Below are 20,309 nucleotides of genomic sequence, written 5' to 3'. Positions count from 1 at the left end.
GAAATCGGATCGGATTTGAGGTTAAAAGATCGGATAAGGATCGGAGGCCTAAAATGCTGATCGGGACATCCCTAATAACTACACATTACATGTGCATGCAGCAGTAAGATGTTACATACATTCTCAAATAGTAACCCATTTCTTACTCACACACACACAGCATTTTTAGGTTGTAAGATCCACGTACAGTAGATAAAAAGGGAATTGTTAGTCTTGTTATCCTTTAAGACGTTACTAAAACCAGCTTGCTTTTCAGCCCAATGCATTTCTGAGCTCATCCAATGAGGTTTATTGAGTTTAGTCAGCCTGAGGGTGGATTTTACTCAACATGCAAAGGACCATGTAACCTGTCAACTGAATTTGAAACACACAAATCACTGAACTAATTTGATTACTAAGGTGGAAATAAACACAGAGGAAGGGAAAAAACAGAATGCATGTATGTTCTGGCCTTTCCCTTGGCCTCATCAGGCTATGTAAAAAAAACAACAACTATAAGTTTACTCAAATGCACAAATTAACATTTGAGAGAAATGAAGTTAGCCCTGTTTCTGAGATCCCTCCATTTTAATGAAGCAAACCAGAACCATCTAAGCCCGGATTTACACAGACGTGAATCCTTTTTTAGCCCAGAGCTGACTGTTATTTCATTACACGGAATCTGTTTTTCCTCTCACAATATCATTTATGCGTCACAAAGGGTTAAATAAACATGTCCTTGTTTAAATGGCATCAAACATCCTGCCATGTGCTCTTAATGTTCATATTTGATTTCCCATAGTTCCTCTATCATAATCCCTTCCACCATAGAGGATGTAGTTAGACGCTGGGACTAATATCGTTTACTAAGTATGGAGGATACGAAGCAAAAAAAAAAATCATAACTAACCTGTTGTGATACATGATTTACTCTTTATTTAGGCTTCCTATCTGTCAAACATCTCAACTTCAATTTGGTTTAAAGGGTCATTTCTGTGATAGAGGACTATGTGGGAGAGGGAGGGAGGGAGGAAGGGAGGGAGGGAGGGAGGGAGGTGGAGGTAAAGGGATGGGTACCATATGGCTTGAGGAACACAAAAGCAAATAGGACAGATATTATAGAGGCTTTGCTTTAATGCTCGCAGGTTTCTCTAGAGAGCCCCCCCCCCCCACACCTTCGGAATAGATTTGGTAGCTCCTATATTTACTTGTGTCTGACTCTTTGCTCGGTCGGTCTGCCGTTTCCTCTTCCTCTGTTCCTCTGACAATGCTTTCCTAGCTTTCTGCTTCTTTTTGCTTCTTTTTGCCGGCTCAGCCATGACGATAGTGTGAAAAACTCCATCTCTCCATCCAGGCGGTTCCTGAATGGGCGGACAGTGCATGTACAGTGCCGTGAAGCAATGAGTTACATCACGAGACTTGATATCACGTGAAACTTCCGGATGCTGAGATTGCGAGGGTGGTGCTTCTGCTCAGAGGCGTTAGACGGGGGCGAGACGACCACCATTCAACTCTAAAAAAAAGTCATATAACCAATACAATGACTCTGAAGCTGTTCAGTTAAAAAACTGCATAGAGTAGTTCCCCTTTAAATTACAGAGGTTCAGGGATATGGAAACCTTTGCCATCATATTTTTCCAAAGCTAATCCTTTTTACAGCTTTTTAAGAAAGCTGTAAAAAGGTTTGTTTTTGTACGTGCATTGTTATCTCTATGGAATGTCTTCGTTAACAACCCATGTCATTTCTAATATTACTTTACCTTTTGTATTTGTACTCTGTTGACTTAATACTGTAAGTTTTTCTGTTTTTTTCAGTTTTAATTAATAATTGGATGATATATGTTAAAGAGAGCCTAGATTTAGCTCTGCTGAGGTTTTTTTGCATCTCATCCCACCATAACCTTTTATCGACTATGTGTATTTTAATCTGTAGTGTTTGTACGTATGTGATTAACCAAAAAAAAGAGAAACCAAAAAATCCAGAGAACTGCAGTAAAACAACATTTACAAATAAGTTCTACAGTGATTCTCAACTTTGAAGCTTCTTTCCCAGAGCAAAATATCTCGACAAATATTGGAAGAATACATTTTGTACAAACACAAGCATTGATGAGTTAAACTGAAATACCAAATACCTGCAAAACTAATGGCTTTCCCATCAGCTTCGGCTGTACTTGTAACTGCTAATTAGGAAATGTTAGCATGCTAACACAAACTAAGATGGTGAATACACGGTTAACATTGTACTTGCTAAACATCACCATGTTATCATCACCATGGTCAGCTTGTGAGTTTTATGTTTATAATGTTAGCATTTAACCCAGTGCACAGCCTCACAGAGCCACTAGCATGGCTGGCGAGTATAGAAAAGTCATTTTTTCAAAAACAACAAGCCACAAAGGAGGCCAGGGCACTGCGGCCGGGTCAAGGCGAGTCCAGCAGGTACCATGTAATGGAAAAACACAATCGCATCCCCTCCAGCAGCAGAACACCTTCAGGCCAACATTTCGTCTTTGACTGACACTTTTGTATTTTGTGAACTAACGGCCACCTTTCCATGCACTCTTGGCTAATTAAAACTTTTCATTTCCACTGAGCAGATGGCAACAAAATGTTGAACGCACATTTATGCTACCCCAAAGATGAACCCTTTCAATATGGGCACACAGCCATTATTTGAGAATAAACTGTATATAACTTTTAGAAAAGATTGTTTGTTGGTATTTTTGCTTTTACAAAGCAGAATAAATCTTCATTACGTAAAAAACTAGTAGTGCAAACTCTTGTTAGTAAACCACATCTGCAAATGTCCACTAAAAACTAATAAGTGGTGCCATGAAAACTCATTCTGCAGAGGGAGATCCTACATGTATATGATGTTAAATTCCTCTTCCTCACCTTGAAAAAGGTACTCCTCTGTGTTCATGTCTGGATTGTCGGTGATAATGTCAAACGGTGACCGCCCAGCCATCATCTCAAACATCAGCACGCCCAGAGCCCACCAGTCCACACTGAAGCCTGCACACAACGATAAGACATATGATACAGACAGATATATATGTGTGGCATGAAAAGACTCAAAAGCCTCCCACTACCTCCCATTGCATCAGTGCATCATTGTGAATCACAAACTAAGGCTGGTCACTAGTGGAAAATGTTCTCTGTGTACATAATCTGCCACTTAAGCCCAGTTTAGACCACCGATTTCACTTACTTTATTGTTGGGACGAGTGTTTGGACATGAACTCACAGCCCAGTGGGACTCCGGTACTCACCGTAGTCCTCTCCTCGGAGGATCTCAGGTGCAATGTAGTTGGGTGTCCCACAGAAGGTACTCGTGGTGTCACCTGGTCTGATCCCCTCCTGTGGGAGGTGGAGGAAGAGCAAGTGGTTGCAGTGATTAAAGGCCAGGCTCTTGTTGGGCGGTGTCTGACGGTGCCGGTTCGATTGGGGGTGGGATGCATAGTGGCAATAATAGTCCCAATAAAGAGAATGGAACAGAAGCTAAGTTTTCATCCACTTGTCAATCGAATTATCTGAAGTTTGGAAAAAAAAAACTCACGTGGATAAAGCTGGTGAAAGTGTGTTTCCATCAAACGGCTTTAAAGCGAATAAAAACCTGTGCGTAATGATGTTTTCACGTGCTGTTTTGCAATCAAATTGGCATTTTTAATTGATTTTAGAGTTTTTAAAGGTGTTTCCATTCATTCTCTCACTGAATCGCACAACATTCAGGCAAACTTTTGTAAACAAAAGTTTTTCTGGACAAAAAGTATCGCGCCGTCTACCAACACATGATCATTATTGCACAAGTTGTAGTGCTTAAGTGCCAGATGATAGCGAACATGTCAAGCTCTAATAAGAAAACAACGACGCTATCAACACATCGCTATGATGATGCAGATGCAACTTGCCTTTTATTTTTTTCCTCCGGCACCTTTTCTGAGACATGTCTCGCTGTTTGAGCGTCTTCCTTTTAGGAAGGACGTGCCACAGCTTGTCCTAACCTTTGTCGGCCATTTCCTTTTGAGTTCCTGATAGATTGAATTCAGAAAGTATCTCGTGTCCTCGTCCGTCCACTTCCATCTGTCTTTGTTGACGCCCACCATGTGTGCAGACAGAGCGGAAATACTGGGCGGAAATTTACTAAAACTTCTTCTTTACTTTCAGGTGGGTTGCAACAATAAAATTACCTAAAACTTCATCGCAATTCATTATTTATCTGGCAAGTAACATTCCCATCAGCGTTTATCGGACAAGCCGTATATTGATCTAGATAAAATCCGATGACGCCGAACAATTTGTTTTGAGTCGATATTCATCAAATTCCATTGAATTTTACTGTTTCCATGAGGCATTTTTTATTCGATATCACTTAATTTGGATAAAAACGTGTGGATGGAAACACAGCTATTGATTTCAAATGGTAGTGGTAGTAGTTCATGTCGTAGCATGGTGTTACAGGGTATAGTGTGGCATAGCGGAGCATAGGTGGACGTAGCAGGACGCAGCAGGACATCGCAGAGTGTAGCAGGGTGTAGCCGGGAGGGTGTAGCAGGGAGTGCCACAGGACCCCGGGCGATATGATCCGCAAGAACATACATGAAGGCCGTTTAAACAAAGACAGGGCCCCTGTTAGTCCTTCCAGTCGATACAGATCTGCTGCATAATTGATAACCCTACGCCAGCCACATACAGGTCCGACTGGAATAAATCAATGTGTGTCTTGCCTTGCACATGCCGTAGTCTGTGAGCTTGATGTGTCCCTCGTGATCCAGGAGAACGTTGTCCAGCTTCAGATCTCGGTAGATGATGCCCTTTTCATGCAGGAAGTTCAGAGCGATACAGATTTCAGCGGCGTAAAATCTGTGGAGGAGAAGAGAGAAATGCAGGGAATGATGTGTCTGAGCCGTCCTCTAGTGCCACCGTCAGGCCAGAAATGTCCCTCTTGTACACATGAAAACACCAACATCTGTAGACCTTAGTAGTTGCACGTGCTGTGTTGATCTCCTATGAACACCACACTTATTAATTAAGCCACAGAGTTAAACAGATTGAACTGCAAAATCGGTTGCAAGAGGTAATTTATTTTCCAATTTACTGCTGTTTGCCAATCAAACTGTGGTTAGAAGAAAAGAGAAGAGAGGTTAGAAGAGAGGCTTTGCACTCTCTTGCAGCGTTCATGTTTAGATAAAGCCAATGCACAGCATTTATTTAATGAAGACCTATCTGAAAGCAAAAAAAACATTACTTTAACAGATGAAAAGGCCAACAATTTTACAGATTCCATGTCTGAAAAGGGCTGAAGAAGATGTCATGCCCCTAGAGGGTGACCCCCTTTCCATTCTGAACCCTAGAGCTTTACTCCATTGCCACCCTCAAGACAAAATTAGATATCATATGATCAGACAGACGGATCACTAAGTAATCTGCTGAGCACATACAGTACATCCTCCTAAAGTAATGAAACCACTTGACTTTATTAACTCAATGGCCCTTATGCTGCCACGCTCACCACAACCCTGCCAGCCCCACTGCTGGCTACAGCTTCTAGGGCACTTATGTCGCTTAAGGCTTCTTTAGATTATTGGAAATGTTTAGTACACTGTCTTCATAAAAATGTATATATATATATAATACACAGTGCAGCACATTTGGTTATTTGAGTTTTAAGGTATAAAGGGCTTTCATAAGCAGATCTATGTTACTAAAGGTATTCTCCTAAATAGACATATTTATAGCAAACACAACCTTTAAAACCCTTTCCTTTTGACCATGATTGGGTGTACTTGGTGTGTGTCTTTGGTGAGTCAGTAGCGTTTCCTGTCCATGTGTAGGTAGTGTGTATTCTGTCTCTAGGAGATAAGCCTTCATTACCAGCGACGCGCCTCTCTCTGTCTGCCTGCTGTAAATCCGTGATTGTCAAACACTGAGGGAATGACTGGAGTGGAGAGATGTTTGACAGAGAAATCACAAATCCCACATTGCTCCCCCACGTTTTTTTTAGTTTTTTTTTTACTGTGACAGCTTCCATTGTACCCTGTTGTTTCCTTGCTGGCATCAGACTGATAGAAGCTGCGTCCTATCAGCAGCATCATCCATCGCCCACCGGCCCGCCTCCCCCACGGCGCGGGGGAATGCGGCAGGGCTCTCTCTTAGAGCACTGCTCATGAATATGTACAATCATTATGAGTGATTAACATGCTGCTTTGCATATGTACAGCTAACTGTCTCCAGAATACAGATTGCAGGGGCCGATAGGGGCCCCAACAGTGCCTCTCTAAATTACCCAGCCTTTGATCCAGCATTTATCAGAGCCGCAGTCGGAGTGCCCTGCAAGTCGACAGGCACAATGAATTATGGGTGCTCATTATATTTCTCAGAGGTGGAAAAGTTATCTTTTGGTAGCGTTGCTGCAACAGGGAAGAGCTTCAAAAGCATCCCATTAAGCATACGTTTGGAAGGAGTTTTTAGAAGAAGAACGCTGTTGAGGAACGTTTTAAACATGCGTGTGAAAGCATCTCCAAACAAACACAGACTCTCAAACAGATGCTACATGAAATCATGTGAAATACAAAGGAGGTTCAGTTAGTCCAACACAAAATAGTTTCCAATTACATAAACGTATTTTCTGTGCTGCTAACGCAACATAACCAAAATCCAATTATAAATCCACCCACTTCTATATTACCCTATGATTCCTGGTAGACTTACTGCAGTAACTCCACTGGGTCCTGACTATTTATACAGTACAGTACAGCATTTGAGCAAAAAGGCTAAAACATAAAGCCACTTCACTTTATATGTGTTTGAAAAAATAGTACTTGGACTTAGTAACATCTCTGATAGATGTTTTGATCAGGGCCACACGAATTCTGCGGCTGCAAAAATCTGCAGACTTTTCTGCAGATTTTAAACAAATAAAAAAACAAAAAAATCTGAATCAAAACACATTTCCACCCAAGTGAAAAAAACCTGTCCGTTAAATCCTGCAGATTTTCATTCAGGATCAAAGCTGAAAACTGAAAAAAAAAAAAAATGTTTGGGTCTGGTCGTAATCCTAAACGTGATCCTAATCGTCTCATTTCCCTGTAAAAGTAACACACTAAAGTACACAAACTAGTAGTATAAACAGGACTGCACTCTACCTTGCATGTTCTTCAGGGAGCTTCCTTTGTCGTTGCATATGAAACATCAAGTCCCCGCCGTTAACATATTCAATCACCAGAAATAACCTGGAAACCAGAACAACATGGGAGAATCCATCAGCGCACCACTGATGTTGTTTAACAGAGGCTCTTTGAGATATCTTAAGACTGGATAACAAACCAATCAAGTGGTCGTGTCTTTGTGGCCCGATACAGTTCGTTCCTCTGTGCCACAGAGCTCCAATGACATTGAGAAAGTTATTTAAAACACATACAATGCATCCTGTGCATTTAGGTGGTAACTACCTCTTGTTTAGATGGAGAAATTACATCACTGAGCCTGGTCGGGTTAGGTGTTTACATTGTTCTGCTAGTTTGACAAGCGGAGGGGAATAACCTACAATTACTGTATCCACTGGTCATTGTATGGTATGGCTTGTTTATAAATTTGAATACTTTTTAAAAATACTTTTGAGAAGATCACCATACACATCCATTATATGTGTTTGGCAGGGGGTCTCCACAAATATCTTGTGTCTGTGGAGCTTTCCAAGTGTTTGGACAGAGGGAACCACAATTGTGAACTTGCATGAAATGATTAATGAAGAACAGACCCATCATCAGAAAGTAATAATTAATTATTGAAAGGTACTGTGAGGTACTATGAGCTGCCTGCAACTGAAATGTACTGGCTTTGTTTGAATACAGTGTAAGTGTCAGCCTTGTTTATCATGCTTCTTACCGACTTTCTGTCTGGAAACAGGAGTGGAGGCCTACTAAGAATGGATTGGTGGACGCCTGCTCAAACACGTGCTTCTCTGTCTGCACCCAGTCAATATCCTGGAGAGAGGAGGGGAGACGGACGGAGACAGAGATGCCAAGAAGGATAGAGACTGTATTAACAACGGGTTTGTCTGATCAATAGACTTTCTCTGTGGTTAAACAGACCCGAGGGAGATACGCCATGCCATAGATAAAAATGTAGTCGGTCTTGAGAACAATCCTCACACTGCTGTTAAAAGGATGGATCCAAATGATAACCGGTCCACCAGTTAGTCATTGACACGAATGAAGGCTCAACATGACCTTTTAAACATGAAACCCAGACAGAACTATACATACTGTGTGTGTGTGTGTGTGTGTGTGTATATATAGTACTATGCAAAAGTCTTGAGTCTCTATATAAACTAAGAATGCTTTCAAAAACTAAAATAACGAATGTTTTATCAATGTAAAAAATGCAAAGAGAGCGAACAAAAGAAAAATCAAAATCACATCAGTATTTGGTGTTACTACCCTTTGCCTTCAAACCAGCATCAAGTCTTATGGGTACACTAGTGAAAAGTTAGTTAATGTTGAGGATTGTAGACGCATTGGTCAGCCAAGGAATCTTAGTACTGAGACCTACAGAGAGAGAGAGAGAGAGAGAGAGAGTTGTGCAGAGCTGACAGTCTCTATCAGCTTTGTAGAAACTAATTTGGCATTGCACTCATTTTGACGTTTGCTTGTATCAAAGAGTTACGCACTAAATCTTTAAAGCAGCTTTTATTCATTTAACAAAAACAGTGATTACATCTATTTTCAGTCAATTAACTTTTAATCGGTCCAAAATGAACAGATTTTTTGGATCATGTCAATCATGTTGTCAACAACCCTGTGCAGCCACGACTGGAATCTAATTCTACAAATGTTCAAAAACAATTTATAAATGGGGGAATGATAAAAAGTTACCAGACACTTCATATTAAGGTCCTTGTAATAAGCGGTAGTTAATGGGAAATAAGGTCCTATTAAGTTCTTAAAGATGCCCATTAAGATAATTATGTGTAAAAAAGATACTATACATGTTTTAAAAATAGCATCATGAACACATTATGTTAGATTATAAAACATTTATGAGCACTTATGAGAAACACACTCAATTAACACCAGTTAACTCTACTTTGTGTAGCGGCCGCATCTAAAGCGAGAACTCATCATTACTTGAGGAATTTAGGTGTTGTTATGACAACACTTCTCATGTTTCGGCTCCTTTAGTAGTCTGTAGGAGCTCTCACAAGCTTCCTTTGATGTCAAGCAATTAGAGTACCAAGAGATGAATTATTAAACTAATGTGCATTATTAGAATAAATTAATAAATTCATGTCCAATCATAACATTAAAAGTCCCATGACATGGTGCTCTTTGGATGCTTTTCTCAAATATAATTTTTAGTTTAATTAAATTTTTTTGAATAATTTTTTCAGCTAAAGGCTCCTCTCCTGTGGAACCAGCTCCAACCGGCCCCGCCAGACTCCGCCTACCAAGAGACTGGGTCTGACCGAGGTTTCTTCCTAAAGGGGAGTTTTTTGCACCATGCTTGCTCTTGGGGGGAATTGTTGGGACTTTATATTATATAGTGTGGTCTAGACCTACGTAGGCAATCTTTGCCCCTTATGACCTCATAAGGAGCAAGATTCCAAATCGGCTGCTCTGAGCTTTAATTTTCTCAAAGGCTGAGCAGGATACCAAGGGCTCGGTTTACACCTTTCACCCTTTCTAGCCACTGGGGGACCATAGGCAGGCTGGGGGAACTCATATTAAAGTTAAAAAACCTCATGAAGTGAAATTTTCAAGCTATGGGATCTTTAAGAAGTCTCAGTACTTTCCTGAAATCCTTCTCACGAGGGCAAAATTGTATCCCTCTTCCGTCAAATTTGTTTCGTTTTTCAGCTGACGAAAAATGGATTTGAACATTGGATTTTAGTATTGTAGTGTTATACAGTTTAATGTGTGGAAAAGAAAATCATATTGTAAGTTGATGAAGGAAGCGGAGTCATAAAGCCTCTGTGACACCAGTTTTGTTGTTCTGGATTAGTTGTTCAGATGTTGGATGACGCAGTCGCTCTGGACCGGGATCCACTGGTTTGGGTGTTTTTAGGAGTTTAAAAGTTGAGCAATACCGCCATCTAGTGAGTTTAAACAACACAAAGGCTGCAAAGTCAGCAGCACGCAGCACTTATCTCTCTCTCTCAGAGTTGTCTTTGATTCTTTTATTTTTAAATCCTTTTTTAGGATTATTTTTTGGACATTTTTAGGCCTTTATTTAGATAGGACAGCTTAGACTTGATAAGTGAAAGAGAGGGGGAAATGACATGCAGCAAAGGGCCGTAACCTCTATATATGGGCGCTTACTCTACCAGGTGAGCTCCCCAGGTGGCCGTTTTTTAGATGCTTAACCCCTGTGTTGTCCTAGGGTTATCCTCAAATTCAAATCAGAAATATGGGTTTCTTTCAACCAAGTTGCCCAAAAATAACTTGGATGCATGGATGAATATCGTATGGAAACCATACAACATTCTCAGGAGGTAAAATTAATGACTGGATTTGGGGTGTTTTATTCAATTTCAGAGCATTTGAAGAAACTATTGTTAAGTGGTTTCAAAACAGTCTCCTTGACATAAACAGTGATTCACTGAACACCCTATGATCTTAACTATTAGTCAAAATAATTCATAATGTCTGATTTTTTTAAACAAAACATTTAGGGAAAATGTCATTTGAATTAGGTTAACTGACTATGAGTTGAAATATAGCGACCAAAAGTGTCAAAAACATTTAAAAAAGCATCAAAAGCATCGAAAGAAAGCAACAAAAACTTCAGAAAAAGCTCCAAAGAAATGTCACTTGATGGATGGGAAGACAACATTAGGGTTAAAGACGCAGTGTATGCAAAACACAGAGTAACTGAACTTGCTTGGTCTTTCTATTCCAATATTAAACTCAACAGAGTTTTGGCAGCCTGCAAGATTATTTTGAAGAGACACCAGCAATGTCAAATATCCCACTACGCTATTTTATTCAACTCACTAACTATTTTGTTGTTGCTCTTCTTCAGCTATACTCACAGTCAAATGAATTGTGCTCTGTACTTCACAACCAGATATAAAACCATCATGACACCATCATATCCGTTCCCAGCAAAACGGGCCAAAGCAGAAGATGCAGAAAGTACGTGTTATGTTCTTCGTCACAGATTAAGTAAACGTCAGACTGAATGACAAGTCATGTGAATTCTTCTTGCTTTTTAGAAATGTCTTGTGATATATTGCCTCTAGAAGTGTATTGTTCAACTTTGGTTTTGGTAAAAAAAGGAAGAAAAAAAATCGCAATGGACCTTTTTTTACAGCAGACATTATCTTCTATTTTATACTATCATCACCTTAACAATGGCTCAATTCCATTAAGTTTCCCAGTGAGCTATTTCAATGAGTCAGCATGCACAATATCAAGGCCTCTCCTAAATGGAATGCAGCCATCATCAATGCTTTTGAATACCATGTGCTGTTCCTACTGTGACACGTCAACATGTCTCCCGTGAACAAGGTCTATACTCTATTACTCCTAGAATCCCAACACATGTAAATTGGATTACAAATCGAATTGGCACCCATGCGTCATGAAAGAATCTAAATCGGGTACCAAAGCACATCGCCCCAGCCCGTCTCACCTCGTCATCGTGGACCAGCTCCTTCTTCACCACCTTCATGGCGTACACCTGCTTGTTCTTCTTTAGCCGAACCAGCAGCACCTTGGCGTAGCTGCCACGCCCGATCACTCGGATCAGGTCAAAGTCCCCCAGGCCCAGAGCCAGGTCCTGGGACAGCTTGATGCCGTCAATGCCATCCACTACTGCTTTAATGTCCTGAAAGGGACCAGAGGACAGGCTGTCAGGGCTCGATACATTCACAACACTAATGTAGGCTAGTTTACAGGTTTCTATGATCACCTTTTAAAAAAAAAAGATCAAGTAGCATTGCTTACCCAACTATTATTTACTATAATTAAGAAAATCAATTTTCCTTTCCCCAAATATGTAATATGTGTATTCTATGACATAATACGTTATTACACCTTGTGACTACATTTAAAAGAAAGGAACTATTTGACACACTATAAGAGCAATGAACATGAAACTCTGAATCTCTTTCACATCAATGGCAAAGTATAAATATGTAGGTTAGGGTCTTCGTATGAATGTCTTTATGTACAGTATTTGTTAAAGGTAGAGGAATTATCCAGTGGCAATGCTTTCCAAATTACTTATTAATTAATAAATATGTAATATGTGTATTTTATTAAAGAAAAACATTATTACGGCTTGTGACTTCCATCGAGCAAAAACTATGAAAGTGCTAATCTTTTTTAAATGAAAGCCAAATTGAATTCTGTAGCAGTTCAGACCCCTTCTCACCTCTGTTTCTGCATCTTCTGTTTTATCCAAGGAACAGTTGTGTGGTAAAAAAGATACTGCGAACGACAGACAGACAGAAAACCACTGAATTAGGACCATCATAACGAGACAGAATTGAATCAGCACTGATAGGTTTCTTTGGCCAGTAGAGGGAGGCAGAGGACACAGAATCGAGTCCTGCTATCAAGGGGGTATGGCAAACTAGGTCAAACCCACAGAGCATGTCATATCAGGGATCCCCACTCAGACCGCCACATTAGCCCAGGCTCCTTTTAATAGGATTTAGGACTGTTGTTTGCACTGATTCCATCAGAGAGCCGGAAGGTGGTTAGATAAGAGTTGAGAGTCATGAAAGTGAAGCTGGTGAATGTGAGGTGTAGTTACCAAGGTCTAAATTATCCTTTCATTACATCATGTGTATTGGTTTTACTTTACATGTAACATACAGTACAAATGGTCTCCATTGGAAACACTGAGGACACATTTTACTGTCACACCCCTTTGTAGATAAATTTACAGCTCATTATTGTTGCTAATTTAAACTCACGGGAGTTGTGTTTCATTAAATTACATTACATTACATGTCATATAGCGACTTCCAGGTAAGGGCTTTCAACCTTGAAGTTACAAACTCCAGACAAGTAGTAAGTGCAAGTACATTAGCTTCAAATAAGTCAAAGAGCCACGTGAAAGTGTAGCTGTAAAAAACTGTTTGTAATACAAGGTGCAGTCAGAAGAGATGTGTTTTAGCCTTCGGGGGAAGATGTGTAGGCTTTCAGCTGTCCCGATGTCAATGGGGAGCTCATTTCATCACGTAAAGTCATGTATGTTGTTTGCATGTATTTTTGAAGCTTTTGCTGGCATTTTGCCACACTGCTTGAAATGTAAAGAACTGGTTCTGGATTGGACAAAGTTCACATAACAGAAACCTTAAAAAAAAAAAAAAAAAAAATAGCCTGTCAAGTCAGGGCTCAGTTCCTCAAAGAGATCTTAGAGTGGTCTGTGTGTTATGACCCTCTCCTTTTTGCTTGTAGATTAATCTAACACAAGTTGTTTTAAAAGTAGAGACCTACCTGATTGACCGAAACATTTAGCCGACCCCACCCATGGTAACAATCAGTGAGACAAAAAAACAAAACCATGACTCATAATTTGTGCTGGTTAACAATATCATGGAGCGAGTACAACAGTAAAAACTATCGTGAGCCCGACTGACTGAGTTAGCAGAAGTACTAAGTGCTCCTGACAGCTGAGTGACGACTAATCGATTGGTCAATTATGTTTACAAGCTCTAGTCTGACGATGGAAGGCCAATATTGAGCGTGTATAGTATGTACCTTCAACATAAAACCCCCCCACTGGAGCCAATAACACGGCAGCATTCATCTTGTTTAAAAAAAGAAAGAAAGAAGAAGAAGGTCTTACTTTCATCTGTGTCCTCTGTGTCGTCTGGTGGAAGGTCCACTTCTTCACTCTTGGCATCTGAAGGGGGCTCCTGTGATGGCATGACTGGATCCTGAACAAAGAGTTTAAAAACTCCAACTAAATCTCTCGCGACACATCCCCCCAAAAACCCACTCAAGTATCCACTCATGGTTTTACACTCCTGCTCGCGTGTACGAGAAATCATGTTTGCAAGGAAAAGTCTGTGTTTGCTAATGTCCAGACATGCTGCTGCTCCCAGACTCTACTGACAATGTGGAGGTTTCACGGGGGTGGGGGGTGGGGGGCTTATCTGATCCTGAAGATCTTGTGTTGACGCTGTGATCAGTGCTGGAATGCAACTAAGTACATTTACTTGTACTGTACTTAAGTACAAACTCAAGGTACTATACTTGAGTCTTTTCTTTTCTTGCCACTTTCTACTTCTACGCCGCCACAGTTCAGAGAGAAATATTGTACTTTTCACTCCGCTGCATTCATCCGAGAGGTTTAGCTACTAGTTCATTCACTAATTAAGATTTTTGCATATGATGTTTTATTATAAATTAAACTACCCAGCAATATACAGGCCTTCAAGTCCAGCGGAAATTATTAGCAAATGTATCACTTGGGTGATTGACAGAACTGTTTCCAGTTTATAAAAAGTGAGGATTTTTCTACATTGAGTACTTTTCCTTTAAGAGTTAAAGTACATTTTCCTGATGATACTTAAATACTTTGACTTAAGTAACATTTACAATGCAGGACCTTTACTTGTAACAGAGTATTTTTTTAAATGTGGTATTAGTACTTTACTTAGGTAAAGGATCTGAATACTTCGTCCACCGCTGGCTGTGATCAAAGTAAGCTAAGTACCAGGGCGACATTGATTTGAGTTTGGATTTGGGACCTTTGTGCCTGGTCAGCTTGCTTTGTGATCGAATGGATTGATTACATGGAGCACACCGGTTTGCTGTCACCAAACTTGGGGCATCATTTCAAAAGAATGTGAGGAGGATCTGCAGAAGAACAAACAGGCAGTGTACCGATAGCTCTATCTGTGTTGTGCTTGATGTGCATTGATCTCTCGTCAATATGTCTGTGCTACTCTGGCGGCACCACTCATTCAAACAAAGTGAATGCTGACATTGACTGTGAGATTGGATCACAGGGCTACTGAGGCAAAGTATTTAAGTGCTAACTATTTTTCTGTCCAAAATAAAACAGAAAAAACACTTCAACCCAAAAGTACGGAGGGCAACCCGCACGCAGCACAGCGTTTCATCTTCAGTTAACCGTTTCCATAATTTAACCATGACAAAAAAAACGCAACAACCTTAGACTCGATGTTAAACAATTAAATATACATCAATCCACTGTATCATCTGTAACCACTGTCCATATTCAGGGGGAGCTGACATTGCGGGATGGCGGGGTACACCACACTATCACAGGGCTGACACACATAGAGCCAGATACCCAGCCACCCTACAGGGCAATTTAGATTCAACCGATAACCTTACAACACCTGCATGTCTGTGGAACTGTGGGAGGAAGTGGGAAAACATGGAAAAAAAACACACTGACGCGGGGAGAACATGCAAACTCCACACAGAAAGGACCAATCCTGTGTTAACCGGGGTGTGTTTTTCCGGCAAGGGTGCATGGGATTTCCCCTTTTCTGGCCTACATACCCCTGCCTGTGCTGAATCATTTTTATCCCCGGTGGGGAGAAAATGTACACCCCCATCAAAGTGATCAACACTACTTCCCCTGTGGAATCAGAGTCAGCTTTATTTGCCGGGTATGAGGACACATTTGAGGACTTTTGCTTCGGATTGTATCGGTAACACTGTGCTTCCTCATACAAAACAACTAATATATACACACTATAAACACAAACAGTATGGACAGGTTGAGACAATAGTGCAATAAAGAGTGCAAAGTATGCAGGAGTAAATTATAATTATGATAGTAAAAAAGATAGATGGATAGACCATTTATTACATTCCTGATTAAAAGAATTTTAAACTAATTAAAGCGCTGTAACGTGAACACATAGTGCCACAATAAATGATATCGTAGCTGCAGTTGTTTAGGCCCTAAAACGACTAGTTAAATTTAGGAAACATTTTATGGTTAAAAACACTCCAGAGGAAAAAAATGAGCGTTTTTTTTGTGTTGTGCCATTTCATTTTGAGATTGTTTTCCGTTTAACATTGAAGTGCATATTTAAGTGTTTGGCATGCCTGGCTGAAGTGGCTCTTTATCCACAGTAGTGGAAGGTGGATGTAATTCTTGCATGTTTGTTTTGTATTGTTCTGCATGACCAAAAAAACATCCCCTCTTCTGCTTTTTTTTCACAAACCGCACCCTGGTGTTAACCACCGAGCACCACCGGGTCGCCCTTATGATAAATATTTAAAAAATACATAAAAAAGAAAACAGATGAGGCAAGGAACACATGCAGTCAGATGTTCAGACAAGCTGAGTTCAGACCCCCAGGTTAACATATGTGAAGAGGAAAATTATCACCCAAACTGTGATAAACAGACCTACTTGCTGCTTTAATACTTAATATTCTGTGCAATGAGGGATTATTACCAACCTGTTCTCACTTTGTATTTTATTATTTTAGGTGGTATTGAATCTGGCTAAACTGTTAGCGTCATTACAGGAGAGTACGTTGGTATAATAACTGACTGAACAGTAATGATGGTCGAAAACTAGGAAAATAAGGCCCATGTTGTAATGAATGTAATGAATGTTGAATTATGTTTTAAAACTAGCTAGATAAAGTCAGTCCACGGCAGGGTCAGCTGGGAGACTTCTTCTAAACAAGGGCGCACATGTGGAAGACCTGCAGAACAGGGACAGGAAGTAGTTCTTTTGGAGATTATGGTGAAAAAGTGTGCGTTGTTGTAGAAGTGTTTTGCCATAGAGAACGAGCTAGCATGCTAGCAGTAGCATGTGCTGCGGTTAGCCACCTCGTCTGGGCTGGTGTCGTAGAAAGTCGTGCAGATTTGGAACAGCTCACCCAGTGGGTGAGCCTGGGTGAAACAGCACGGATGTTTTTTTCCCCGAGTTTTTATATGTGGAAGCGCAAGGGACACCCCAAATCCCAGAGAAAGTGATTTATTTTAATAATATGGGCACTTTAAGTACAGTACCTGATTAAAAATACTTTGTTACATTCCACCACTGACAATAAGTATAAAACATGTGTACTTCATTCAATCATTCATGTCGAGTCATGTAAGCGTGATTTCAGATGCTGAGAGACTGTGCTACTGTCGGATATAACAGGCTGTATGGATATAACAAAAGGAAACTTTATTGTCCGTCACAAAGTAACAAAGAAAGTCTCTTTTTGATACAGCTCAACAACAAACACATACTGTAAAAAAACAACAAAAAACAGTTTGCCGACCGGGTGGGACATGATGAAACACTCACCATAAGCCTTTGGCAGGTCTGAGGGATGAGTCTGTGACAGCGCTTATGGACCAGCAGTTTGCAGTTGATACACTTGTAGCCCTGCTTGCCCAGCCCCCATATCCTCTCACTACAGTGGCCACAGTAGGCTTTCTGTAAGACACACACAGGGCAGGACACACTCAGAGGTCAGTCTTTAACTCACACACTTACTGATACAATCACTAATAATAATTACAGGCTTAATGCAATAACGGACTCTGTGCAATAACTTTGTGTTTGTGTTTATATTATATAATATAATATATATATATTTATATAATAATAACTTTGTGTTCGTGCTTTTATGTACATACATACATACATACATACGGACACACACACACACACACACAGGGCAATATATCGATATCATGATATGAGACATGATATGCTCATAGATTTTGGATATTGTAATATCGTAATATGACATAAGTGTTGTCTTTTCCTGGTTTTAAAGGCTGCATTACAGTAAAATGATGCCATTTTCTGAACTCACCGGACTGTTGTATTTTTTTGCCTTTACTCACTTAGTCACTTATATCCACATTACTGAGGATCAGTCATCAAATAACAGATCAAAAAACCCTGCTATGCTTTTTAAACTATTATTCTGTATACGGTATCTTATTTTGGTCTGGTCACATATGTCTACTGTAAAGCTGTAAAGAGACTTAGGTTCATAACAAAGACTCTAGAGCGTTTATTCTTTCGTTGTGGGTGATTTTAGCTCGTCTCATTACGTTGCTATATTAGTACCAAAGGATGGACAGAGTCCCTTGGACATCAATACATCTGTCACCCACGTCTCACTGGAGACTAAACACATGAAGTGTGTGTGCTTTGTTGTATCGACAACATTCATTCACTCTCAGGTTGTGTGTGTGTGTGTGTGTGTGTGTGTGTGAGTGTGTGTGTGTGTGTGTGTGCGCGCTGACAGTGTAAAGAACAAAGAGTCCCAGTCAGTGCTCGGTTGCCATGGAAATGCTTCAGCAAGACTTCAAAGGCTTCCTTCAGTCTCTCTAATCTAACTTCACATAGAGGTTAAGGCGTGCGTTTATAAATTAATCACTACAACTAGATGACGGCTATAAAAGCTTTAACGTAGACATACGTTACATCTTAAATTGTACACCTTGTCATTAGTAGGTGCAAAGTCTTCCCTAAAATCAGGTTGACATGGTGCACCCTTTTGAAAGGTGGGAAACCCTGGAGGATGAGGAGGAGCGACCGGGCGTTTTGCATCGCCACCGCGTTCGCTGGCATACATTACACCCCATGTGTGATGAAGTGTATTTGTAGTCACGGTTACGTCTTCCACGAGAGGAAGACAGACAGCTGTCTGCCATGGTGGAGGCTAAAGAATAAAGGTGGGCCATCAGGAATTGTGGTATTTTCTGAAGTATATTCTAGTGAATATTGAAACTTCAGTTGGGGAAAGTAACTCCTGTTTTCACAGAAAAAAAGGACATTTACCAGGAAAAACCTTCAGCTGTACGAGAAACATGAACAGTGGAAGTACAATTCAACTGATGCGCTGGCTGGCCATGCATCAGACTGACGTCTTTAGCCTAGCTGGACATCTGCCCGCTGCTCAGTGCTGCAAGAGATGCAACTACTCTGATATATCATTAACTCCAGGAGTTACATTCATACTGCATATCATTATTCATAGATCTACACATTCATATTAAGAGTTGTCTACAAGACATGACATGACATGACATGCTACAAAAAAACTTCACCACAGTTTTAAAGACATAAAACGATATGAACAGTCTCTTAAAAAAGATAAACAGAAATCACATAATTAAGTCATTATATTTTGGGAGAAAGTGTCACTACGCAGCAGCCACCCGACTGAAACTAGCACAGATAAGGAGTGCATCCTGCCTCTGCTCGTGTTCGTCATTGGAAAGCGCTGGTCGTGGAAGTGCAGAGTCCTGCAGCTGCCCGCAGCTTGGAAATAAAGGTGATGAGTAGATGAGAAAAGCTTTTATCGATTGCCAGTCCTGTCTTCAGCCCAGCAGACAGCATTACACATCATATGGGTGCCTGGAAACGGAGTGGCCTGATATGCTGGAAATGATTTGCTGTCTGATTTACCTCTGACAAGGAAAACTCATCAGAACAAACTGACCAACTGCAATCAATGTGTGCATCATCCAATGCTCGAAGTCAGCGAATAGTGGCCCGAGGGCCAAATCTGGCCCTCCACCAAAATTATTGAAAGGTAAAAGGTATGTTCATACTGTTCATATTATAATATAATAACTTAATACTATTTATCCCAGTACCCTTTGCACTATGTTCCACATTTAAATAATTTTTATTGGACTCTTCATTGCACTCATCTCTCTACATTGTTTCTGTTTAGAGTATGTATATATTAGTGTGTCTATATTAGTGTGTATATATATTGTTTGTTGGGTTGTTTGTTTTGAATGTGTAAGCACATTGTGAGCAACTATGCTCCAAAGGAAAATTCCTTGTATGTGTCTTCATACCTGGTCAATAAAGCTGATTCTGATTCGGATCTGATTCTGAAGACACCATTCAAATTTTGTGGTTAGCGCTAAGTTTTATTTTGCTTATGTTGCCTTCCTTATGTTTCTTTGTATTTTAAAAAGCATTTTTAACATCTCAGGCAGGGGACTACAGATGAAAAAATAGACTTTTGGCTAATTCTGTCTTTTCACACCCATGGGAAATCATGTGTCTCCTTTTATAAATAAACTGAATTGAATTAAATGGGAAAGTGTTGGACAATCTGGAGGTGTGCGAAATGAAAAGTCAGGGCATCACCAAAGGCGTTAGGATTTATCAGCCGGTAACAGTGACTATAACACATGTTGTGCCAATTGACTCAAGGATTTCCAAACAGTAGAATTAATTCACAACACACAGACCTTACAGCATGTCTCCATTCGCCTGTGAACCTGCGATAGCCTCCCAGTGAACAGTGATGGAAAAAGTAACCCTGCTGGCTGATCCAGCGGGAGTTCATTGTGGTTAAAACCCGGAGCTTAAACTCCATGCTGTGACCCCCTGCT

The 20,309-nt window shown here is 40.3% G+C and overlaps 1 protein-coding gene across 3 annotated transcripts in view; it reads right to left on the bottom strand.

The window, feature by feature from the left end:
- The window catches only part of prkcz (protein kinase C, zeta), a 94,560-nt gene that overhangs the window by 22,358 nt on the left and 51,893 nt on the right, over positions 1-20,309 (bottom strand). For all 3 annotated transcript variants that reach the window (XM_034875833.1, XM_034875835.1, XM_034875834.1), the window contains 9 exons: positions 17,239-17,370; positions 13,786-13,876; positions 12,361-12,416; positions 11,617-11,811; positions 7,870-7,967; positions 7,128-7,214; positions 4,710-4,845; positions 3,255-3,342; positions 2,878-2,997 (listed from right to left, as the gene is read on the bottom strand). In XM_034875833.1, coding sequence (XP_034731724.1) covers positions 2,878-2,997; positions 3,255-3,342; positions 4,710-4,845; positions 7,128-7,214; positions 7,870-7,967; positions 11,617-11,811; positions 12,361-12,416; positions 13,786-13,876; positions 17,239-17,370 — 1,003 coding nt within the window. The remainder of the gene's footprint in view (positions 1-2,877; positions 2,998-3,254; positions 3,343-4,709; positions 4,846-7,127; positions 7,215-7,869; positions 7,968-11,616; positions 11,812-12,360; positions 12,417-13,785; positions 13,877-17,238; positions 17,371-20,309) is intronic.

Source organism: Etheostoma cragini, chromosome 7, assembly GCF_013103735.1.
Source record: "Etheostoma cragini isolate CJK2018 chromosome 7, CSU_Ecrag_1.0, whole genome shotgun sequence".
In the NCBI taxonomy this organism is placed as follows: Eukaryota; Metazoa; Chordata; class Actinopteri; order Perciformes; family Percidae; genus Etheostoma; species Etheostoma cragini.
The sequence above is the reverse complement of the archived record's forward strand: the minus strand, read 5'-3'. Positions and strand labels throughout refer to the sequence as shown.